This window comes from Pimephales promelas, chromosome 11 (assembly GCF_988280905.1).
Source record: "Pimephales promelas chromosome 11, fPimPro1.hap1.1, whole genome shotgun sequence".
Taxonomy (NCBI): Eukaryota; Metazoa; Chordata; class Actinopteri; order Cypriniformes; family Leuciscidae; genus Pimephales; species Pimephales promelas.
This window is the reverse complement of record NC_142779.1, coordinates 20,314,353-20,332,769: the sequence shown is the minus strand read 5'-3', so window position 1 is coordinate 20,332,769 and position 18,417 is coordinate 20,314,353. Positions and strand designations below refer to the sequence as shown.

Genomic DNA, 18,417 nt, shown 5'->3' with positions numbered 1-18,417 from the left:
CTCAAATCCTTTGGGTTATTGAAGAGAGGTGTGCTGCTATGTCAATTGCCATAGATCTTCACTGAAGGAGAGCCATATCTAGAGAATATCTTAGAGAGCTGGGGGTAGGCAATTTTTCCTTGAGCCAGTAAGTAACCACCACAGAACACCTTAAGCCAAGTTCACACTGCTTGATTTTAAAACGTCGGCTGAACTATGCGGTTCACACTACTGTGAAATCAGGAGTGTTGAAGTTGTTGATCTGTTCACACCACATGACACAATGTGATTGATCCGCAACAGGAGGTAATGCACTAAACAAGTTGACAACAACTCTGTCACCCAACGATTCTATCTTGTCTACAAACCATGTTTTGTCACGAAAAATCACGCGATAAAACCAATACCCAGTGAAGAAGACGAAGAACACAACACGTGAATATGGACGTCAGACAGAAACTAGTGCTTCAAACTGTTTGCGTGATGATTTGCGCTGAGAAAAAATGCAAAAAAAGAAAAAATAAGATTTACCGGGTGACCTCAACCCATGCCTTGCTCTGATTGGCTGTAGCTCATGACATCTCTGATATTAAGTCGTATGACAGCTTTGGATATCTATCTAGCATGCTAAATATTTTTCTGGGCTCGGCGACATGTCTGCGAGTGTCTTTGATGCGTTGTTGGCTCTTTCATACTAACAGATTGGCGAGCGTTCATCGCCCGCTAATCTCCCTCGATTTGCACGCGATAACACCCTGACCTGTCGGCGAGCTCAACGATTTGCAAATCGGGCTTAAAATCATGTAGTGGCGGCAGTGGCTCAGTGGTTCATGTGGGTTGTCTACGAACCGAAAGGTTGGTGGTTCAATCCTCGGTTCCACCTGACCAAGTGTCGAGGTGTCCATGAGCAAGACACCTAACCCCAGCTGCTCCCGACGAGCTGGATGGCGCCTTGCATGGCTGACACCGCCGTCGGTGTATGAAAGAGTGTATGAATGGTTGAATGTGAGGCAAACTGTAAAGTGCTTTGGTGGCCTATGAAGTCCATTTACCATTTTTAGTGTGAACTAGGCTTTAGCAACCACATAGCAGCAACCCGGATCACACTAGCATCAGTGTGCTGAGTTTTGCATGCAAAAATCTAGTTAAACTTGTTTGTGCCTCATGGCTCTCCTGCTGACAACGCTAATGTTGACCCTCTTGAAGGAATGTCTGGTGACTCACGCCAATCAAAATCAGCAAGTCAAGACCAAAGATTTAAACTTTTAACAGGCAACACCCATAGATCTGAAGAGTTCCCTTAGGCTCCGGAGACTGTTCGTCGACCTGCAATGCTCTTACAAAGACAAAGACGGAGCTAGACAGAGGGGGGAGTTTTATTGAGTGAGACTGCTTCTGCTGCCCTCTGTCTCTCATTCTCTCTTTCTCTCTCCCAGCATAAACATCTGTGGCTGGTTAATGTTAGCCCTGGAGCTAAGTGCAGAGAAAGGGGGTCTGGTTCTCACAGCAGCGATAGCAGTGGTAAAAGGGCAGGGATGTGTGGTGGCGAACAGGCAACTGCTGCACAAACGCTTCTGGGCCCACTGCCCGACACCAGGAGAAATCTCAGTTAGGGAGGGTGAAACTGATAAGAGAAGGTAACACAGGAGCATCTTGGGAACTGCAAGTGATGCAGAGCAGAGCCAGGAGTCCAAAAAGCCGAAAGCAACCCGGCTTGCCTCGTGTGTTTTCTTAGTGATTGGGAGTAGAAAATGGCACAGCTTAATGTCTCTGTGTCTTCGGTCAGAGCGGTAGGGACTGATTTGGTACTGTTCTGTTTTACTGTTTGTTTGGTTTCAGGGCTTTTGTAGTGTTTTTTTGGCAGGCCATGCTGATCTGATAAAGAGTGAAAGGTAAGAACGAGTTTAATCAGGAGGTTATTGACCTACAAAAAACCTCAGGTGTATTCAACGAGGATCAACAAATGAAGGGATGTAGAAAAAGAAAAAGCTCTTCTTTGCCTCAAGCCCTATATACAATAAGATAATATCTGCAAAAGATTTCCCGGTATAGACAGTATCATTCTTCCTCTAGAATGTGACACAGAGCTGTCAAGACTGTCATTGAACAATAGTGAAGGATTTGTTACTCGGCAAACAGAGAAATTGAATGTATCTGCCAAGGGATTGTTTAACAGAGGTTGTGTAGCAAGCTAGCGGCTTAGTTCAGAGATCACCTCTTGGTTCAGCTGTTTTCTGGCAGGATCTTTCCCCCATGAAAGACTTTTCTTTAAGGCATTCAACAAAACCGTTACAAAAGTAGCTTGCAAAATTTATGTTTTAAAACCATTCTCTGCAAATACAGCCAAGGAGTTTCTTGTTAACGGGCATAATAAAAGACTTTTGGATGGCTGTATTATTTGTTATTGTGAAATTTTGCCTAAGAACTATTTTTAGATTTCTCACAAAATAAATATGAGTCCAAATCTTCTGGGTTCTTTCATAGCTTGGTAATTCAACAGTGTTTAACTTGCTTCTATTTATGCAAACAGTACAATTGTTAAATGTGGCCTTTCATCCAATCAAACAGGTGTTAAAGGATAGTTCATGCACAATTGAAAAGATCTGTTTCTGTCCCATGCAATGAAAGCCAATGAGCTTTTTGTGCTCCATAGAAGGAAGAAATGCATGCAGATTTAAAACAACATGAGGGTAAAGTAAATGATGACATGATTTTTGGGAGTTTTGGGAGAACTATCTCATTACTACCAATGACACTAATCCTTTCACAAGCCGAACCTCATTATTCTTTCCAATCACTGTATGTCAAATTGCCTCATATTTAAAGACAGACCCCCATATTAGGTAAATCCATTTTTATGATTTCTCTCTGTCCCATAGTCACACAGGGCCTGGAAAAGCTGAGCGAACATGCTTCTCAAACACTGGGAACATTCCTACAGTCTTCTGTAATGGCATATTTTGGATTTCAAAAAGAAAGTGGAGAAAAACAGAGCAGCATGCGATTAGTGCGGCAGTTCCAGAGGCAGCGTAAGAAGATGCATTATGGGATCATGGAAGCCAAGCTCCTTTTCACCGCCTGATTGACAGTCCCTGTCCATTCCCTCCTATGCTTTCCCACGCCACGGTAATTGTGCAAGGCAGTCAGCCGAAACCACTGGTCAGTTGCAGAATGGGCACAGCACAAAGACGTGAGGAGAAAGCCGCCCAGTGTTTTCTAAAGGATCCTCCACATGCATACATAAAGATTCCTCTGTTTCTTCTTTTAGCTTTTGTCCCCGCTTGACCACAAAGGATTGACTTGACTTCAAGGCTGCATCAGATGAGATTTATCACGGATATTGGAATGAATGTATCTGTAAGGATATCAATGGAACTAAACACAACCTTGACACAGATCCTAACAGAGTTGTCTCATGTCACCACCACCTCTATATTGGTGCTTATCTTTAGAAAAACACACTTCCATAGTCTGACACAAGGGGGCAGCCTGTCCCTTAAGTTCAACACAGCCACCATCAAACTAACCCTCATGTACACAAAGCAGCAATTAGAGGAAAATATGCTTTCATGTCAAAAACAAAGCTATTTGGCAGCACGATTTGGCCTGTCTGTGTGCTAATAATGTGCAGTAATCCTGCTTGACTGGAGATGAATTTGTAGGTTAGAAGCCAAACGAGAATGCTGGAGAAGTTTTTATTTACTTAGTCGCTGTAGATTCCACCGGTATGGGGAGGCATAAATCATTGCTTATGTGATGAGTGAGAAAGAGACAAAGATGTAAAGAGAGAGAGAGAGAAAACTAGTGTAGCCATAGAGCGGTGCTTGCTAAACAATGGGCTTTACCCAACACACCCTTCTAATTCACGTTCTCACGTCATCCTTTCCCTGCTGGCCTCGGAGAAACACGGACCTAGAGTATTACCGCCTGGCCCAAGCCACTTTAGCTCCTCTCCCGGGCCCACTAAAACACACTCGCTCATTCGTGTTCTATCTTTATTTTTTATCAGGCACTCTGGTAGTGCTCAGAATGTGTTCTGGACTGTGTCTTGAAAAGGGGAATTTCTTTCTGTCTGCTCTCCTCTGATGTCATCAGCTCGTTTCTCCTATTGTCTGTCAAGCTTGCGTCCCACCAGCATCAATGCGGCCACATCTAGCTTTGAGCTCAGGTGTTGACATGCTTCAGCGCCGGCTCCTCTTCGTCCTCTTGCGGGTGGTCCAGGAAAGGCCTGTGTGAGTGGACCGGAGCACAGTGACTGGCTCGTTCTTGCGCTCATGTGTAAAACATAATCAGGCCAGTGTGGAGTGGAGATGTAACAAGTGCTTAAACGGCCGCGACTGCTCTGGCTCTCCTACTTCGCCGTGACTTATTGTCCCTGACGTGCTGACGTAGCGCTCCAATAATTCCACTCTTTGGACGAAGGTCTGGAGCCTCCCTGAATCTGGCCCTCTTCTCGTCACATTTCCATAAACTAGCAGGTTAGCGAGGTCATCCTTTAGCAAAGCCTGCAAATCCTTTGCTGTGTCAGTCCTCTGTACGTCTTTAGTTTTAACACCATCGTCTCTGAGTTCAAGTGTATCTGGTTACTGACATGATGCTAATGAGGTGCGTTTACAAAGCTTGTAAACGTGGTTGGCAGAGAGGGGGGGGGGGGGGAAGCAGATGCACAAAGACAACGGAAGAGGATGGTGTGACTTGCCTTCAGCTATGGATTTAAAGGTGTCATTTAATCTGCTCAGTGATGACTTTTTGTTGTATTTAAGACCCCCATCTTTTTCTCTTTCTCTCTCAAAGTGTGGGAATTTCGCTGTGCTAGTGGATCTTCACATACTACCCTCAGGCAAAGAAGACAATACCAGCTGGTTCTCTGCCGAGCACAGGAAGGTACGGGAATTAGGGTGTGTTTTGTTTGTTTGTGATTGTCTTCGTACACTTTAATTGGCTGATACTGCAGAAATCTGGAATTTGGAGCTATACTTGGGGATCCCCCCCATCCTCCTCCTGCCTTTATAAGAAATGTTTTGGTTGGCCCACACAGCCGAAAGGCGTTGAATGATTTTCCCTCCCAGGTTTAACGCTACATGCAGCACTTCTAGTTAAATTTGAGCTCCATATAAAAGTTTTATGACAAATGTCACCTTGGGAGGTTTGTCTTTATCAAGATTTCAAATATGTACGCAAACACTTATCTGTTTGTATTTACAGGAAGTCGGTTCACTGATAAGAGATGCATTGGAGCCGAGGGTGAGGCAGTTTCAAGAGGCTAGATACCAGAAGATCCAGCCCAAACAGAGGAAAGATTTCACCCTGACTGCTCCACTCTGTCTTGAAGGTACAGCACACATGCACTCTGTTCCAAAACGTCCAAAAAGAGGTTTCTTTTCAATTTGGATTTCACCTTAGAAGGCATTTAAGCAGTATACAGAAAGACAGCTCACTAGATTTAGCAACAGAGCCAAGATATTTTGGTCATATTTCTGCACTAAACATGACTGTAACACACATTTTAGAGTTGTTGCTGTTTGTTTAGCAATGTTTGATATTTAACGGCATTCTTTAGTTACGCCATTGGCATGTGTTCAGAAGATGGTGACATACAAACACATTCCTCATGTTCAGCAATGTCTAATCATGTTTATTGATTTAATCTCTACTTTTTTGTACCTATCTCAACCACAACTACCACTGTCATATTCCAATACAATTATGAACGTACCTGTCAAGGTATGTTACACCTGAATATTTGACAATTTGCTATAGGCTATTGAAATATATAATTACCTGTAATGAAGGTGCAGGTAAAGACCTGTATCTTTCCCTCACACCTACTTTAGAAATGGTCTCTCCTTCATAAACATGAGACATGTCTCCCTCATTCAGACGAAGTCGATCAGCAAACACGTCTTTATACTGGCGGAGGTTGTTGAAGTTGGAATCCTTGAAGTGCTTAGGGTCACTACTTCCCCTCTCGTAACTTCTGCATCATTGAGCTTGGACTAAAAAATCGGAGCGAGAAATAATAATGGCGGATTGTTGGGCCGGTAGTCAATGTCCTTATTTGTCAGTTCCGCTGCAAATACTGTGACGTAATTGTTCAAAAAACGTCATCGAGAACAGAAAAATCTGAACAGCCTGAAAAATATGACCAAAACAGAATATAAAGATATAAACGAAACACCTGTAAGAGAATAATTTAATCTTTTCTGTACTTATAAACACTCCAAATATACAACAAAATGCATTTAAGGGCTAAAAAAGTGGATTTTGCATGATATGGGCCCTTTAAAACAAAGTGGAGAAATCTAGGTCATACCTGCATGCCAGCAAGAAAGAAAAACTAACTTTAAATGTATACAAAAGAAGAAAGCTATTTTAAACCACTGAAACTTTGTCCAAACTAACTTTGTTTTAGCCAGATTTAGTTTGAAATGACATCACTCCCATTCATTCTTCGATTTCGCTTGATGTGTATTGGGGCCTTAAGGGAGGCGGTTCTTTCTACACAGGTAGCACTTAAAGACTGTAAAAGGCTGACTCACTGCATGGGCCAAGTCCTGCTGAGAGAGGTAGATTACAGGGCAGTTAAGCTCATAAAAAAAAAAAATTTCTCCTCTTTAGATGTTGCTGCCCCTCTCACGGCCCATCAAAGACTGGCTGCACCACTGCAGAGGTGCTCATCTTTCTATGTTCTTGTTGTTCAGTGCTAGTATTACATGCAGTTTTGCTTGTTTTACTCTCCTCTTGCTGCTGTGAGATAAGTCAGACAACAAGATAAAAAAAAAAGCAAGGAGGCAGAATCTTTATAGTCTGGCATTAGCTCTTAGGGGTTTAAGGATCTGTCTGTCAGTAGCTGGTTTTCCAGATAAAGATTGACTTGCCTCAACTATCTCTCATGACATGGTGTCCATCCATACCTCTCATTAGAGAATGATTTCAGATCTGAAGAGCATATCATGAATCACTGCTCACTGTGTATATAAACAGCTGTGAGAAATGCAATGTCTCACCCTTGGTCCAGGTGAGAACAGGGTTATTGTCTAATATGTCAGAAAGACTGACTCATTATCTCTGACAGATAAGCATAACAAATGAGGAAATGCACTCACAGGGTGTGTGTGCAAGGACAGGCTGTCTCCTTCACTTATGTCCATAAACCTTGAAGCTTAAAAGTATATTTTAGGCCTCTGGCAGGAAATGGAGCTGAACTGTGACTGGGAAATAAATGCAAGGGTCACATGCTCAATGTTGAGGTCAAACACTAACCAGCTGATCTTCTTTTCTAGTGCAACATACACATGTGAGGGTGCCCACTCAGCAGATATGAAGTATTTTTTATGAAGAATGTATATTTAATGTTTTTATATTAGTAGTGGGCCATTATCGGCGTTAACGTGAGACTCTTATCGGGCGATTAAAAAAAATATCGTCGTTAATCTATTCTCAGAGTTGGGTTGGGAGCTGGGTCTATACTACGCAAGCTATGATGACTTTCACCTTGATATTTTCATGTAGCCAAATTGCACTGTAAGGGGCATTTACTACTATAAATATATTGAAACGTCTGTTTATCCAGGAAAATATCAATCTATGCATTTTATATTTAATATGAGGGAAATACACATCCGTAACTGACGTGACACACACACACACAAAAAAAATACTTTTTGGTGGCAAAGGTACAAAAAGTAATACTACCCACCGGATGAAGAAGGGTTGGCTCTCCATAGAACATAAAATATTCATTTTATGTAATTTTTCGTGTACACATTTATGAGGCAAAAACAATGTTACGTGACCGTTCCCCGTTACGGACATGACCACTCTGAAAGCGGCACTGAAAAACTGCTTTAGAACTTTCACATCAAACAAAAAACACAAAGCCTTTCATTAAGGTGAATTTCGTTTTATAATAATTGTATCTTAATTTTAATCAATGTTTCATCAACCAATTGCCTGGATTTAATAAATAAGAATATATTAGACAATAGATAATCCTGACACAGAGGCGCCGACACGTGAACTGAAGCTCGTCTTCATGAACCAAAACACCACGCATAAGGTAGGCCTACTTGCCTCAGGAGTATGGTGTGAATGTATAATGTAGAGAATAATTTCGAAAATGGAGAGAAAATATAAATCGGGTGCATTAAAAGGAAAAGAAATAGATGGTCTTTGGGCTCTATCTTGCAGCCGGCGCAAATGACTTTATACACTGACGCATTTATCATTCCTATTTTGCATGCGCGCAAAGCGGGTTTTTTTCCTCCACAGACGCACGTTGGTAAATAGGAAATGAACTTGCGCTCCCTGGGCGGGTTGGCGCAAAAAGGAGGCGTGTGTCGGCGCAAACAATCCCTGGTGCTATTTTGCAGTTCCAGAACAATTGCGCCAATGACCAGAAAAAACCTGGTCTAAAGTCAGTGGCGCGTTGCGCATACATTCATTTGCTATTTTAAGCGCGCCTGCTTGGCCATAATACAGAGAGTGAACAACGCGCATACATCGTAGATGATTCTCTCATCTACACAGATGCATTTTACTTTTTGCAAATTATACATTATTATAAGAAAAAATATATAAACATGAGGGAAATCATTGTTGTGTCCATGATGATGGGAAAAATAGGCATAAAACTTACACATTTACCCAAGTTATTATATGCATGTTTAACCGAAGCTAATTTGGGTGGGTTTGTCCCATCTACAGATTTGCACCAGGCGCAAGAGGCATTTATCCCGTTGGGAAAATAGCAACAGCGCCGGGCCCTTTGTGTTTTATTTAACATAAGCTTACTTGGCTCAACAAGTGACACATTATTACATATGCATTCATCAGATATTTTAAGTTTTTTTTTATGGTTTTAATTTTAAAATGACTTGGTAGCAGAGATTTCGAGCCCCATGATGAAGGTCCACCCACTGTACTGAGAGTCTAGCTTCGCCCCTTTCCATCTTACAAACTACCTGCGATGTTCTTTATTTGGGTAGCCTACACATTCTGAATGCCTTAGGTAGAATTCAAATGAGCCATTTTAATCTAGATTAATCTAGATTAATTCCAAGATTACAGTTAGATTAATCTAGATTAAAAAAAATCTATGCCCACCATTAATTTATATATATACATATATATATATATATATATGTGTGTGTGTGTGTTCCATTTTCTCACGAAATTCAAAAAATAAATGCAATTTTTACGCTCATTAATGTGTCATAACATCACTATAAAGGCACAGCTGCATGTGTGGAATGTGATTCTCTTCCTAATTAACATGAATGAACATCTTATGGTATGTTGAAAGATACAGTACAACTTTCTGAAACATATCTTGTGTAACCGCTCAATTAGTGTTTCAACGGTAGAAAGACATCAGTAAAATCAGCTTATAAACAACATCCTAGGTAGCAATATGTCATTTACCTCAGGCAAGTCATTCAGTGTCCACAGTTTGTTAGTTCGCCAGAGAAATTAACTTTTTCGCTAAATATATGCTCTATATTGGCCTATATATATTTTTTTTTACTCAATCTATTAGTGATGACTTGATTATTGAATGTATATAAAATATACATGTTTTATTTATAAAAAACCTTTTTTGTTTGTATAATTATAGATTTGAATTATAGTAAATTAATATAATTGGTTATGCTCAACCCCAACATTTAATGATAAATATTTTTAGCCTACATGTGATTTGGTTAATTTATAATACGTATGGCAGTGACAATCAGTGTATCCTTGATTCCTTTATTGTTTGCAGAGTCTGCTGGACTGAGCATACACACTCTGGTTTGTAATTCCAATAAAAATTTCCCAAAATTTCAAAAAGTCCACTTCGCGAGACTTACAGGCAGTTGGAAATGTACCCAAAGAGCTCTGCGATTTTTCCCAGTCACAGAACATGTGACCGCTCCAGCTGTCGGCTATCAACAGCTATTAACTCTCCCCAGATCCTTTTGTGTGAACTCACTTATGCACTAGAGATTCTTTTCCCTCTCTTGTATGTGTTAGCCGACATGGTTTCATCATGCATGCATCAAGCATGCCGTTTTGTGTTCAATCTCAGCTTAGATGTGTCTATTGTCAACTCTGTGTGGTTGTTTGAACGTGCATGTCACATTTATCACATCCAGCGAGCGTGTCACATGCCGACACATTTCCTGAGCAGTCTGCTCTGCTCTCAGCTGCAAAGGCCATTTTTCAAATGTCAGCCCTTGTAGCTTCTCTCTGACTGGCTACCTCATGCTTCCCCATTAGCTCATAGTGAGTTGATTTATTTATGCTTTGGAGAGGGCGGGAAAGGGGGAACTTTTCCCACCAAATGTCTTGGCTTGGTGGAAGCACGAGCCGGACTCTTGGCACACTAACCAAGAAAATGTTTTTTTGCTGGAAGACAGCGGATTGCAATGTTTTATGTAGCCATTTGTTAAAGCATTTCTGCCCTGAAAAGGGCAAAAGTAAGGTTCCTTTCTGACTTTTCCCCCTTATTTAGAAATAATGCTTTTTGGAGTGAGATGAACGGTATATGTATGCAAGGCAAATGTATTTTTTTTCCCGATGAATCCCTATTCCGAAGAAAGAAATCACTGCAGCCCCTGCATGACTATGTTTGTCATCCAGAGTTTGTTTGCTACTACGTTTCAAGTGCTTTAACCTAATATCTGATGCTACAGATTCAAAATGAGCTAATTGGATTGTTGCTCAAAGTTTCTGCCAATTAACTTTTATTTAAATTTTTTTTAAAGATGCAGCTTAATCAACTCAGTGTCTTTCATTGCTAGAGTTACAGCAGAAGAGATGCTTGTTTTCTTTTTCCTAACTTTCTCTGACCTCATTATTCCAGGAGTATTTTTTTTTTTCTGGGAAAACCCATAAATTGAAAGATCAATATCCTGCAAGAGAGTTCAATCCAGTTTCATCCATTTCAAGCAATTATACACACATTTGAGAACTTAATGAATGACTCACTTTGCATTCTTTCAGTTTGGAATGTAACTAATTTTTATGAAATTGATTTTGTGTGAATTTGTGGATCAAATTTGGAAACTAGCAAGGATTTTGACCGACTAAACATCGGGACTCTGATGACTCCATTTTCTTGTAACACAATTATGTGGTTACGCATGAAATCACCACTGGCATTTATAAACAACATTGTTGTATAACATACCAGGAACCGAAATCCAAGTATGTTTGTCCGATAATTGTTAAAGTACTGTCATCGTTCAATGTGCACCACTCCTTTTTATATCAGCTTGATGAAAACGTGACAGGTTTTTGGCATGTGAACCTAATTTTTCTTTTAAATCATGTACAAATATATCTGTACTTTCTAAGGATCCATCGATATCATAGTTCTCACCAATATTACAATTCTTTACTGTTTTTTCTAAAACATACATATGTCGAAATAAGTGTCTTTCATGATTAGTGTTTTTTTTTTTTTTTCGGCAAAGACATGTTAATGCCGCCTTCACACTGGCACGACTGACTCCGATAGGACTCCGAAACGACCGGAAGTCATTCATTTCCTATGGAGATTCGCATACCGCATGCGAATGGGTCCGAAACGGGTCCGACCGAGTGCGGTTAGAGCCCGTCTAACGGAGAGCCTTGGCACTTCCTATTAGCCCAGTTGTGTATTATCTTGGTTGCAGTTCCATTAGAATTACACTAGAGGTGATCGCAGGCGAGTGCAGAATGAATGGGTCTATGGGGCTAAACGGCCAAATGTGTCTCTTTCACCTGCTTGTCATTAAATCAAAATAGATTTTATTGTTGATTCCGCAAGTTAAATATAGATTATAGGCCAAAAGTCGAATGAACGAGTACTTATGACCTTTTGATTTCTTACAGGTTAGGCTGTTGTTGGCTGGAACACACTAGCATTCTGCTATTGTGTGACGTCATCACATTTTTGAACAGATAAGAGAACTTAAAAATGCAATTTTCAGCTGAGTGTATTTTCTTAGCCCTCCCTTTTGAATGCAACTTGTTGAAATTTGAAAATTACTTGACAAAAAATTACATACTTAGAAAAGTGGATTTCTGGGGGTGAAACCCCATTGATTCCCATTCATTCTGCACTCGACCCCCGCATGGACAGAGACGCGTTACTGCAGCCAGCCCAGAACCCGGAAGTAACCAGCCAGTGCCAATTCTCTTCAATTAGACATTCTCTGGTGTGGTGCGAGGAAAATCGTGTCCGTTGGTCATCCGGATGGGTTAAAAAAAATTGAACTCTTGCAAAAAGCTACGAACGGTTCCTATCCGACAATTCCAGGGGAAGTTGAGCGTTGCTATGGTACTGGTAAACAAACCTGAATTCTGAACGTTTAATAAAATAAATAATGATTTTATAACGATAAGTTGTCATGTCATTTTTTTTTTATAACGTTATTAGGGCAGTTAACACAATTAAATTGCAGGCAAACTATTGATCACCATATCGCATTTTTAGTCGACCTGACATGTCAAAGTCCTCAGCAACTTTCCACACGCAGCAGCCTTTCTAGTAATATCTCTATAACCCTCATCAGAGAGATCATACAGAACTGACAGAATCAACCTTTATAATCTCTCCGCTATTTTTATTCTACCTGCGTCCGACGCTTTTCACTGTGTAGTACGACGTCCGTTGGGAACGTATTGCCCATTACGGAGCTGATTTCAACTGCCAGTGTGAAGGCGGAATAAGTGTTTTCAAATGCACTTTCAAACTGTTTTTTTTTTTACTTTCTATTTATCTATACTGAAAAAGAACAAATGTTTTTAACACTAATGTATATACCGTATCTGACAAATAAATGTGAATGTATTCACGTATATTATTTATTAATTGAACATTAATAAATGTTTCTTGAGCACCAATTCAGGAAAAATTGCCTTTTAAAATATATTAAAATAGAAAATTAAATTGTAATAATTCTGTAATTAATTTTGTTTAATAAAATAAACATAACATTGAAGATATTGATAGATTTAAAAAGTAAATAAGTAGTTTCAATATATTTTAAATGTATTAAAAATGTTATAAACACAGTTTGATTGTAGTGGACATTAAGGTAAACTATAACTATACCTTTTTGTGCTTGGTCGTTTCTCATTAGTTCTTAGTTTCCTACAGGTTATAAAGGTTATTTGTCCAAATGGAAGTAGCTCTAATGTTCTTTTACTGTACTGTCACACATAATAAATTTCAAGTAGCCCTCCATCAAGTTCAGCCACACTAAGGCAATTACAATGCAGCTGTATGCCCATTTTTGGTAACTCTTACATCTACCTGTGCACGTTCCCCCACGTCAGTGTGTTTGATCTGATAAGCAGGTCTTAATGGATGAAGGGGAGGAGAAAAGAGGTGGGTGGCTGCTTCATACCCCTCCTCCTCGCTGAGCCCCTTCCTCTTTCCCACAGGTGCCATGGCTTACAGTGCTGGTGTGGCAGAGGGGGAGGGAACACCTGGCAGGCTGTTCCCCCTGATGGCCTGCCGGGTTCAGATGCATTTTCCCAGGCTCCCCAGATGAATGGTCACTAATAGCCGTGGGAGAGGGCTTTGCGAGCGCTGCACAGTGTACCAGGCTGACTCCTTTTGGCAGGCCCTGCGAGGAGGGCTTAAAGCAGTGCTGGCTGCCTGTGACCCAGCCCTATAGCCAGCGCAAGTGCACTGCAGCAGATAGCCTTACCGCTGGAGAATGTGTTTACAAGGGCACAGAGGGAGTGAGATCTCACTCAGTGAGTGGAGGGATGTGGGATTCACTCTGGCTGCCTTCACACAGTAGCAGATTACGCCGCTGGTATAGAGCAATAAATATGGTTACATTCACATGCAGCTCCTTGTGTGAAATGAATTTGATGCTGCTGTCAGCTAATTTAAGATTTGACAAATTGACTTGTGTTAGAGTTGAATTGTGATGCATGATATATGTATAACATATCGGTTATCAGCTGATGTCAAAGATTTCAAAATTATTCTATATCAGTAGATATTGAGATATATACTACAGTTCAAAGGTTTGCGGTAGAGTTATCGAAAAGTACCGTAAGTTGATACTTAGTTTTTGAGCGCTGTTGAGCACAATCGTAAACACCTCTGATTGGCTGCTGTGTTCACGAGCTCATCGGATATGTCTGTGATTGGCAACAATGATCAATAAACGGGAGCATATTTACAACATCTTTTTGAAGCGCTGATTGTTGTAGCCAATCGCGGACATATCCGATGAGCGTGTGAACACGATGGCCAATCAGAGTTGTTTACGATTCCGCTCAACAAAGCGTCACAATTTTAAAATTTCATTAACATTGGTACCAAAGTCTGTACTTTTTGGCAACTCTAATTTGTGGTCAGTAAGATTTTTCTTTTCTAATCCTAGTTTGTATTATTTCAAAATTTCTTGTGTAAAGAAAAAAAAATCTCCCTCTATCTCTTCCCCCTCTCCAACAGTTTGCAGTAAGAGCGTTCTGTTTCTGCCCACGTGCCCCATGGCCTTTAAATATAAAGCGTGTGGTGGCATTAGCAGCAGTTACCTGCCCTGGAACATGTGAGAGGGACTAGGCAGGATTACCAGCATGGGAAATAGAGATCCCGGAGCAGGAGCTGTCGAAATTCCTTGGGCTCTTTTGACTGCCTGTCAGTCTGTCTGTCTCCTTGTTCTAGAATTAGCCCTTGATGCTTTGTCATGTTGCAGTTGCTGTGCAAATCCACCTCCTAAGTCCCACGTCTCACTGTACAGAAAAGCCCCTGGACAGCCGGACTCTTTCCGCAGACCTTTCTCCCACGCTTTCACACACAAACTTCCAAATACACAGGTCTACATCACTTTAACACATCCGCCTTTGGGCTGAAACTGATGTTTATACATTCAGTATGACTCGATCTCACCACACACACCCCTGTCTTTTGTCCGGGGTCAGCGATGTTCCTCTGGTGCTGTCCCACCACAGGGCTCTGTATGTAATTAGGGATTGGGGAAAGAGAGCTTGATCAGTATGGGATTCATGGGACTGTTTCTCGACCACAATCTGGTCAGGCAGACTCACACACACATACAGACACAGCCTCCGTGAACCCAGGCTATACATGCCGCCTGACCAAACTTCACTTCAGGAATTACTAAATCATTTTAGAGGATCACACTGCCTTTTCCCACTCAACGTTTTCATTTCAAGGTCCTAGAGCGGATCCAATGGCAGGCCATGTGCTCAGGGTTAATGGTGCCTTTCTCCATTGAATCCATCTTTTTTGCCCATTGTTATATTATAACTATGTGCATATTTGCCTTGTAAAGGAAGTTTGATCGTTCTTCCACTAAATGGCATATTTCATTATTAAGGCCTTGCAGGCACCAGTGTGCTGTCCAGGTGAATCAGTTTTAATGCACGCACAATCGGGATAGATTTATTAGGAGACAGGGATGATGAGGTCTGGTTTCAATGACAGGGCTAGCTCAGGTTCAAAACCTTGAGCGCTGCTGAACAGCACATAAGTCAAGTTTTCAGAAGCCTTCCCCACGTCGTTAATCTGCTGGAATCAAACAGGAGGAATGTGTTTCTCTGCCCTCATTCACACCACATTTCACTGTTTGCCCTTGTGACATCCTTAAGGGTCTCAGATTCCTGTATTTACTGTACTGTACCTGCATCATTATGGATAGTTTGTACCAAAATATGTATATGCTGTGTAAATTTTACTTATAAAAATGGTTATACAAGCATAATTCATTCTAATTTCTGTCTGTTCAGACAAGACTAGTTTTCCCTGAGAAGGTCAGGCAAATTACAATGACAAATCAGCATATTGGAATGTTTCTGAAGAATCATCTGACACTGAAGACTGGAAGAATGGCTGCAGTTAATTCAACTTTGCCATCACATGAAACAATTACATTTACAAAGAGTCATTTTACATTATAATAATATTTAATGATATTATTGTATATAATGCAGCCTTGGTGAGCGTAAGAGAAACGTCACCCAAAAGTAGAGTCTTTAGAGAAGTCGTCTTAGAGAGACTGTTCAAGAATGCTGTGTTGTAAATCATTAGATGTTCTCACCCGTTTTCACAGAAATGATGATGTCATACACGTTTATGGTGCAGGTGTAGGCAATTAGTTAAGTGTTGCGTTAGGAGCTCTAATTAAAGGGAACATCTGCTGGGACAAGATGTGGGATGTTCTGTTTGAATGTGACTGATCACGGTCTTGTTCATTTTGCTGTGTCATGTTAAAGTTTTTTTATAGGCTTTTGGTTGAAAAATGTCACCGTGTAAGGTTTTGGTCTCAGTTTTGATTATTTTGTGAAGACTATAGAAGGAGGTTTCTGGAGGCGATTTAGTCCATTTGCTTATCTTTACAGTTCTCCTTTTGATCATGTGTTGCATCCTCCTGTTGGTCCACATTGCAGCATTTCATAACCATGCTGAAGGGGTCACCCAAATGTTAAATTGAACACTCATGTGCAAATATTGTTTCAGGTGGACGTTGAACAGAGTGATAAGACACACCGACCGCTCGACCCAGGCTACAGTTACGGAGCCGGGTGTGATGTGCTTCCAGGAAAACCCCGCTCGGCCCTTCCATGTGGCGACCCCCGTGAAACACTCACACACACATGCACAATCGCCCGGGAGCCCCACCCTGACCCAGTAAGAGCGAAGGACAAGATCTTAGAGGGTGATCATTCACATCAAAGTGAGGAGTGAGGGAAAATATTTCTACAAATTCCAACTCGGTCACCTAGACGCCCGCTCTCCACCCGCCATCCCCGGTTTTCACGTACGTGAGATCGCTTTGAGATCGTTCGCTGCACACAGTAGCTATATGCTCAGATCTCACGGATCGTACCCGGTTTTACCACCAGAAATCGTATCTGATGTTGTCTGTTTTTTGGGCTTGATGTGTTTAGATTGTACAACCTCTCTGGCTTGTCAAGATCTAGACTGTGGTGCTGAGAGATTATTATTATTCTTTCGCATGTTGAGCTGTCTGTGCTCTCCATTTGTTTAGAGCTGATGAGATTTTTATAGCTCGTGTTCTTCTTTGAACTCTGAATCAATGGAAAGAATTGCTCTAGTCGGAGACAAGGGATCACTCACCCCACTCTTCCATTTTATTTCACATTCCTCTTTACATTCTTCTGCTTTGTTGACTTTTTGTTCTCTCTATTGTTTTCCCAGGAAGTGGTAAAAGCTCCAGGAGGGGTCATGCATGCGTGTGTACCGATGTACTGTATATATTTCTGCCTTGGCTTAGTGTCAGCGAATCCTTGCATGGATGTTGTGATTGTTGGAACACTTTTTCTCCGAGGGCATCTCAGTCGTTTTACATCACATGCTACTTACGTGATACATTTTCAATTTTAATTTAGTGATAAAAAAACTTTTTTCTTCAGAAAATATATTATTTTCTTTACAAGAAAAAAAGCTTAATTTTATGGGCACATTTGTTTACTTTTGCATGATAAGCAATCTTGATAAAGCATTGAGTCGCCACAAATCTGGGCCCTGAATCAAAGACTGTTGCTGTGAAATCAGTCTTTATCTAGTATAGATAACTCCAGTATTTTATTTTCTTAAACAAGGGGTGCTTTAAAAGTGCTTAATATGCAAAAAGACACTGAGGTTCACATTTAGCATGCTGGCCTGGGCCAGGAGAGTTGGAGGTGCAAGAACTTTTTTTTTTTTATCAACCAACAGCTGATATCTCAAAATGAGGCTTTTTGTGGTACTCTGTCGGCCTTGTCCTGGGAATTGGCTCTTTGAAGTGAAGGAAAAGAAGAAACACAAATGCTATTAAACTTTTTTTTTTCTTCTTTGGTTAGGGGGTGGGAGGATGGGTCAAAGTTGAAATGGACAAGAATGAAACAGACTTGACTTGAAAGTTTTGAAGCACACAGGAAAGATGCCCATTTTTTATCTCCCGAAATATGCAGATTATCAGTTTGTTGTTTATTCTAGTATCTATCGACACCAGAGTTAAAAAGGGAAAGAACATGCCCTAGGCTCTTGATGCTTAGCAAAGAGACTTATGTTATGACCGACGAGTTTTATTTTCCCATAACTCTCCCAAGCTTTTTTGGGCGGTTCTTTGCATCCTTGAATGATTAGGAGCAGGAAAGATAAGATGCTGATACTGTCCACATACACTTTTTTTTCACCCTCATTGAATTTGGAAGGGTTCCATGTGCCATCTTGATCTCTCTGCCGGTGTTGCCTTTCTCCTTTAAGCGCTTTAAGATCCAAGCCATCTCAAAAGCATATAAATCTGATATCGAAATCCTCCTCGGTTAATTCTTTGAGATGGAGAGGAACACCCGAGGGAGCATCTGATTCATATTATTAGTCATATTAACCTGCATTGCTTAGACGAACAGTTCCGTGAATGTAGGTGTTGCTGTTCCCACTAGTCTTGTATCACTTCCCTTAAGCAAAAAACAAAC

The 18,417-nt window shown here is 40.9% G+C and overlaps 1 protein-coding gene across 1 annotated transcript in view; it reads left to right on the top strand.

The window, feature by feature from the left end:
• Positions 1-18,417, top strand: part of slx4ip (SLX4 interacting protein) — a 44,145-nt gene that overhangs the window by 4,056 nt on the left and 21,672 nt on the right. Inside the window, exons 3-4 of the mRNA XM_039653273.2 lie at positions 4,774-4,863; positions 5,185-5,311. Of these exons, the coding sequence (XP_039509207.2) occupies positions 4,774-4,863; positions 5,185-5,311 (217 nt within the window). The remainder of the gene's footprint in view (positions 1-4,773; positions 4,864-5,184; positions 5,312-18,417) is intronic.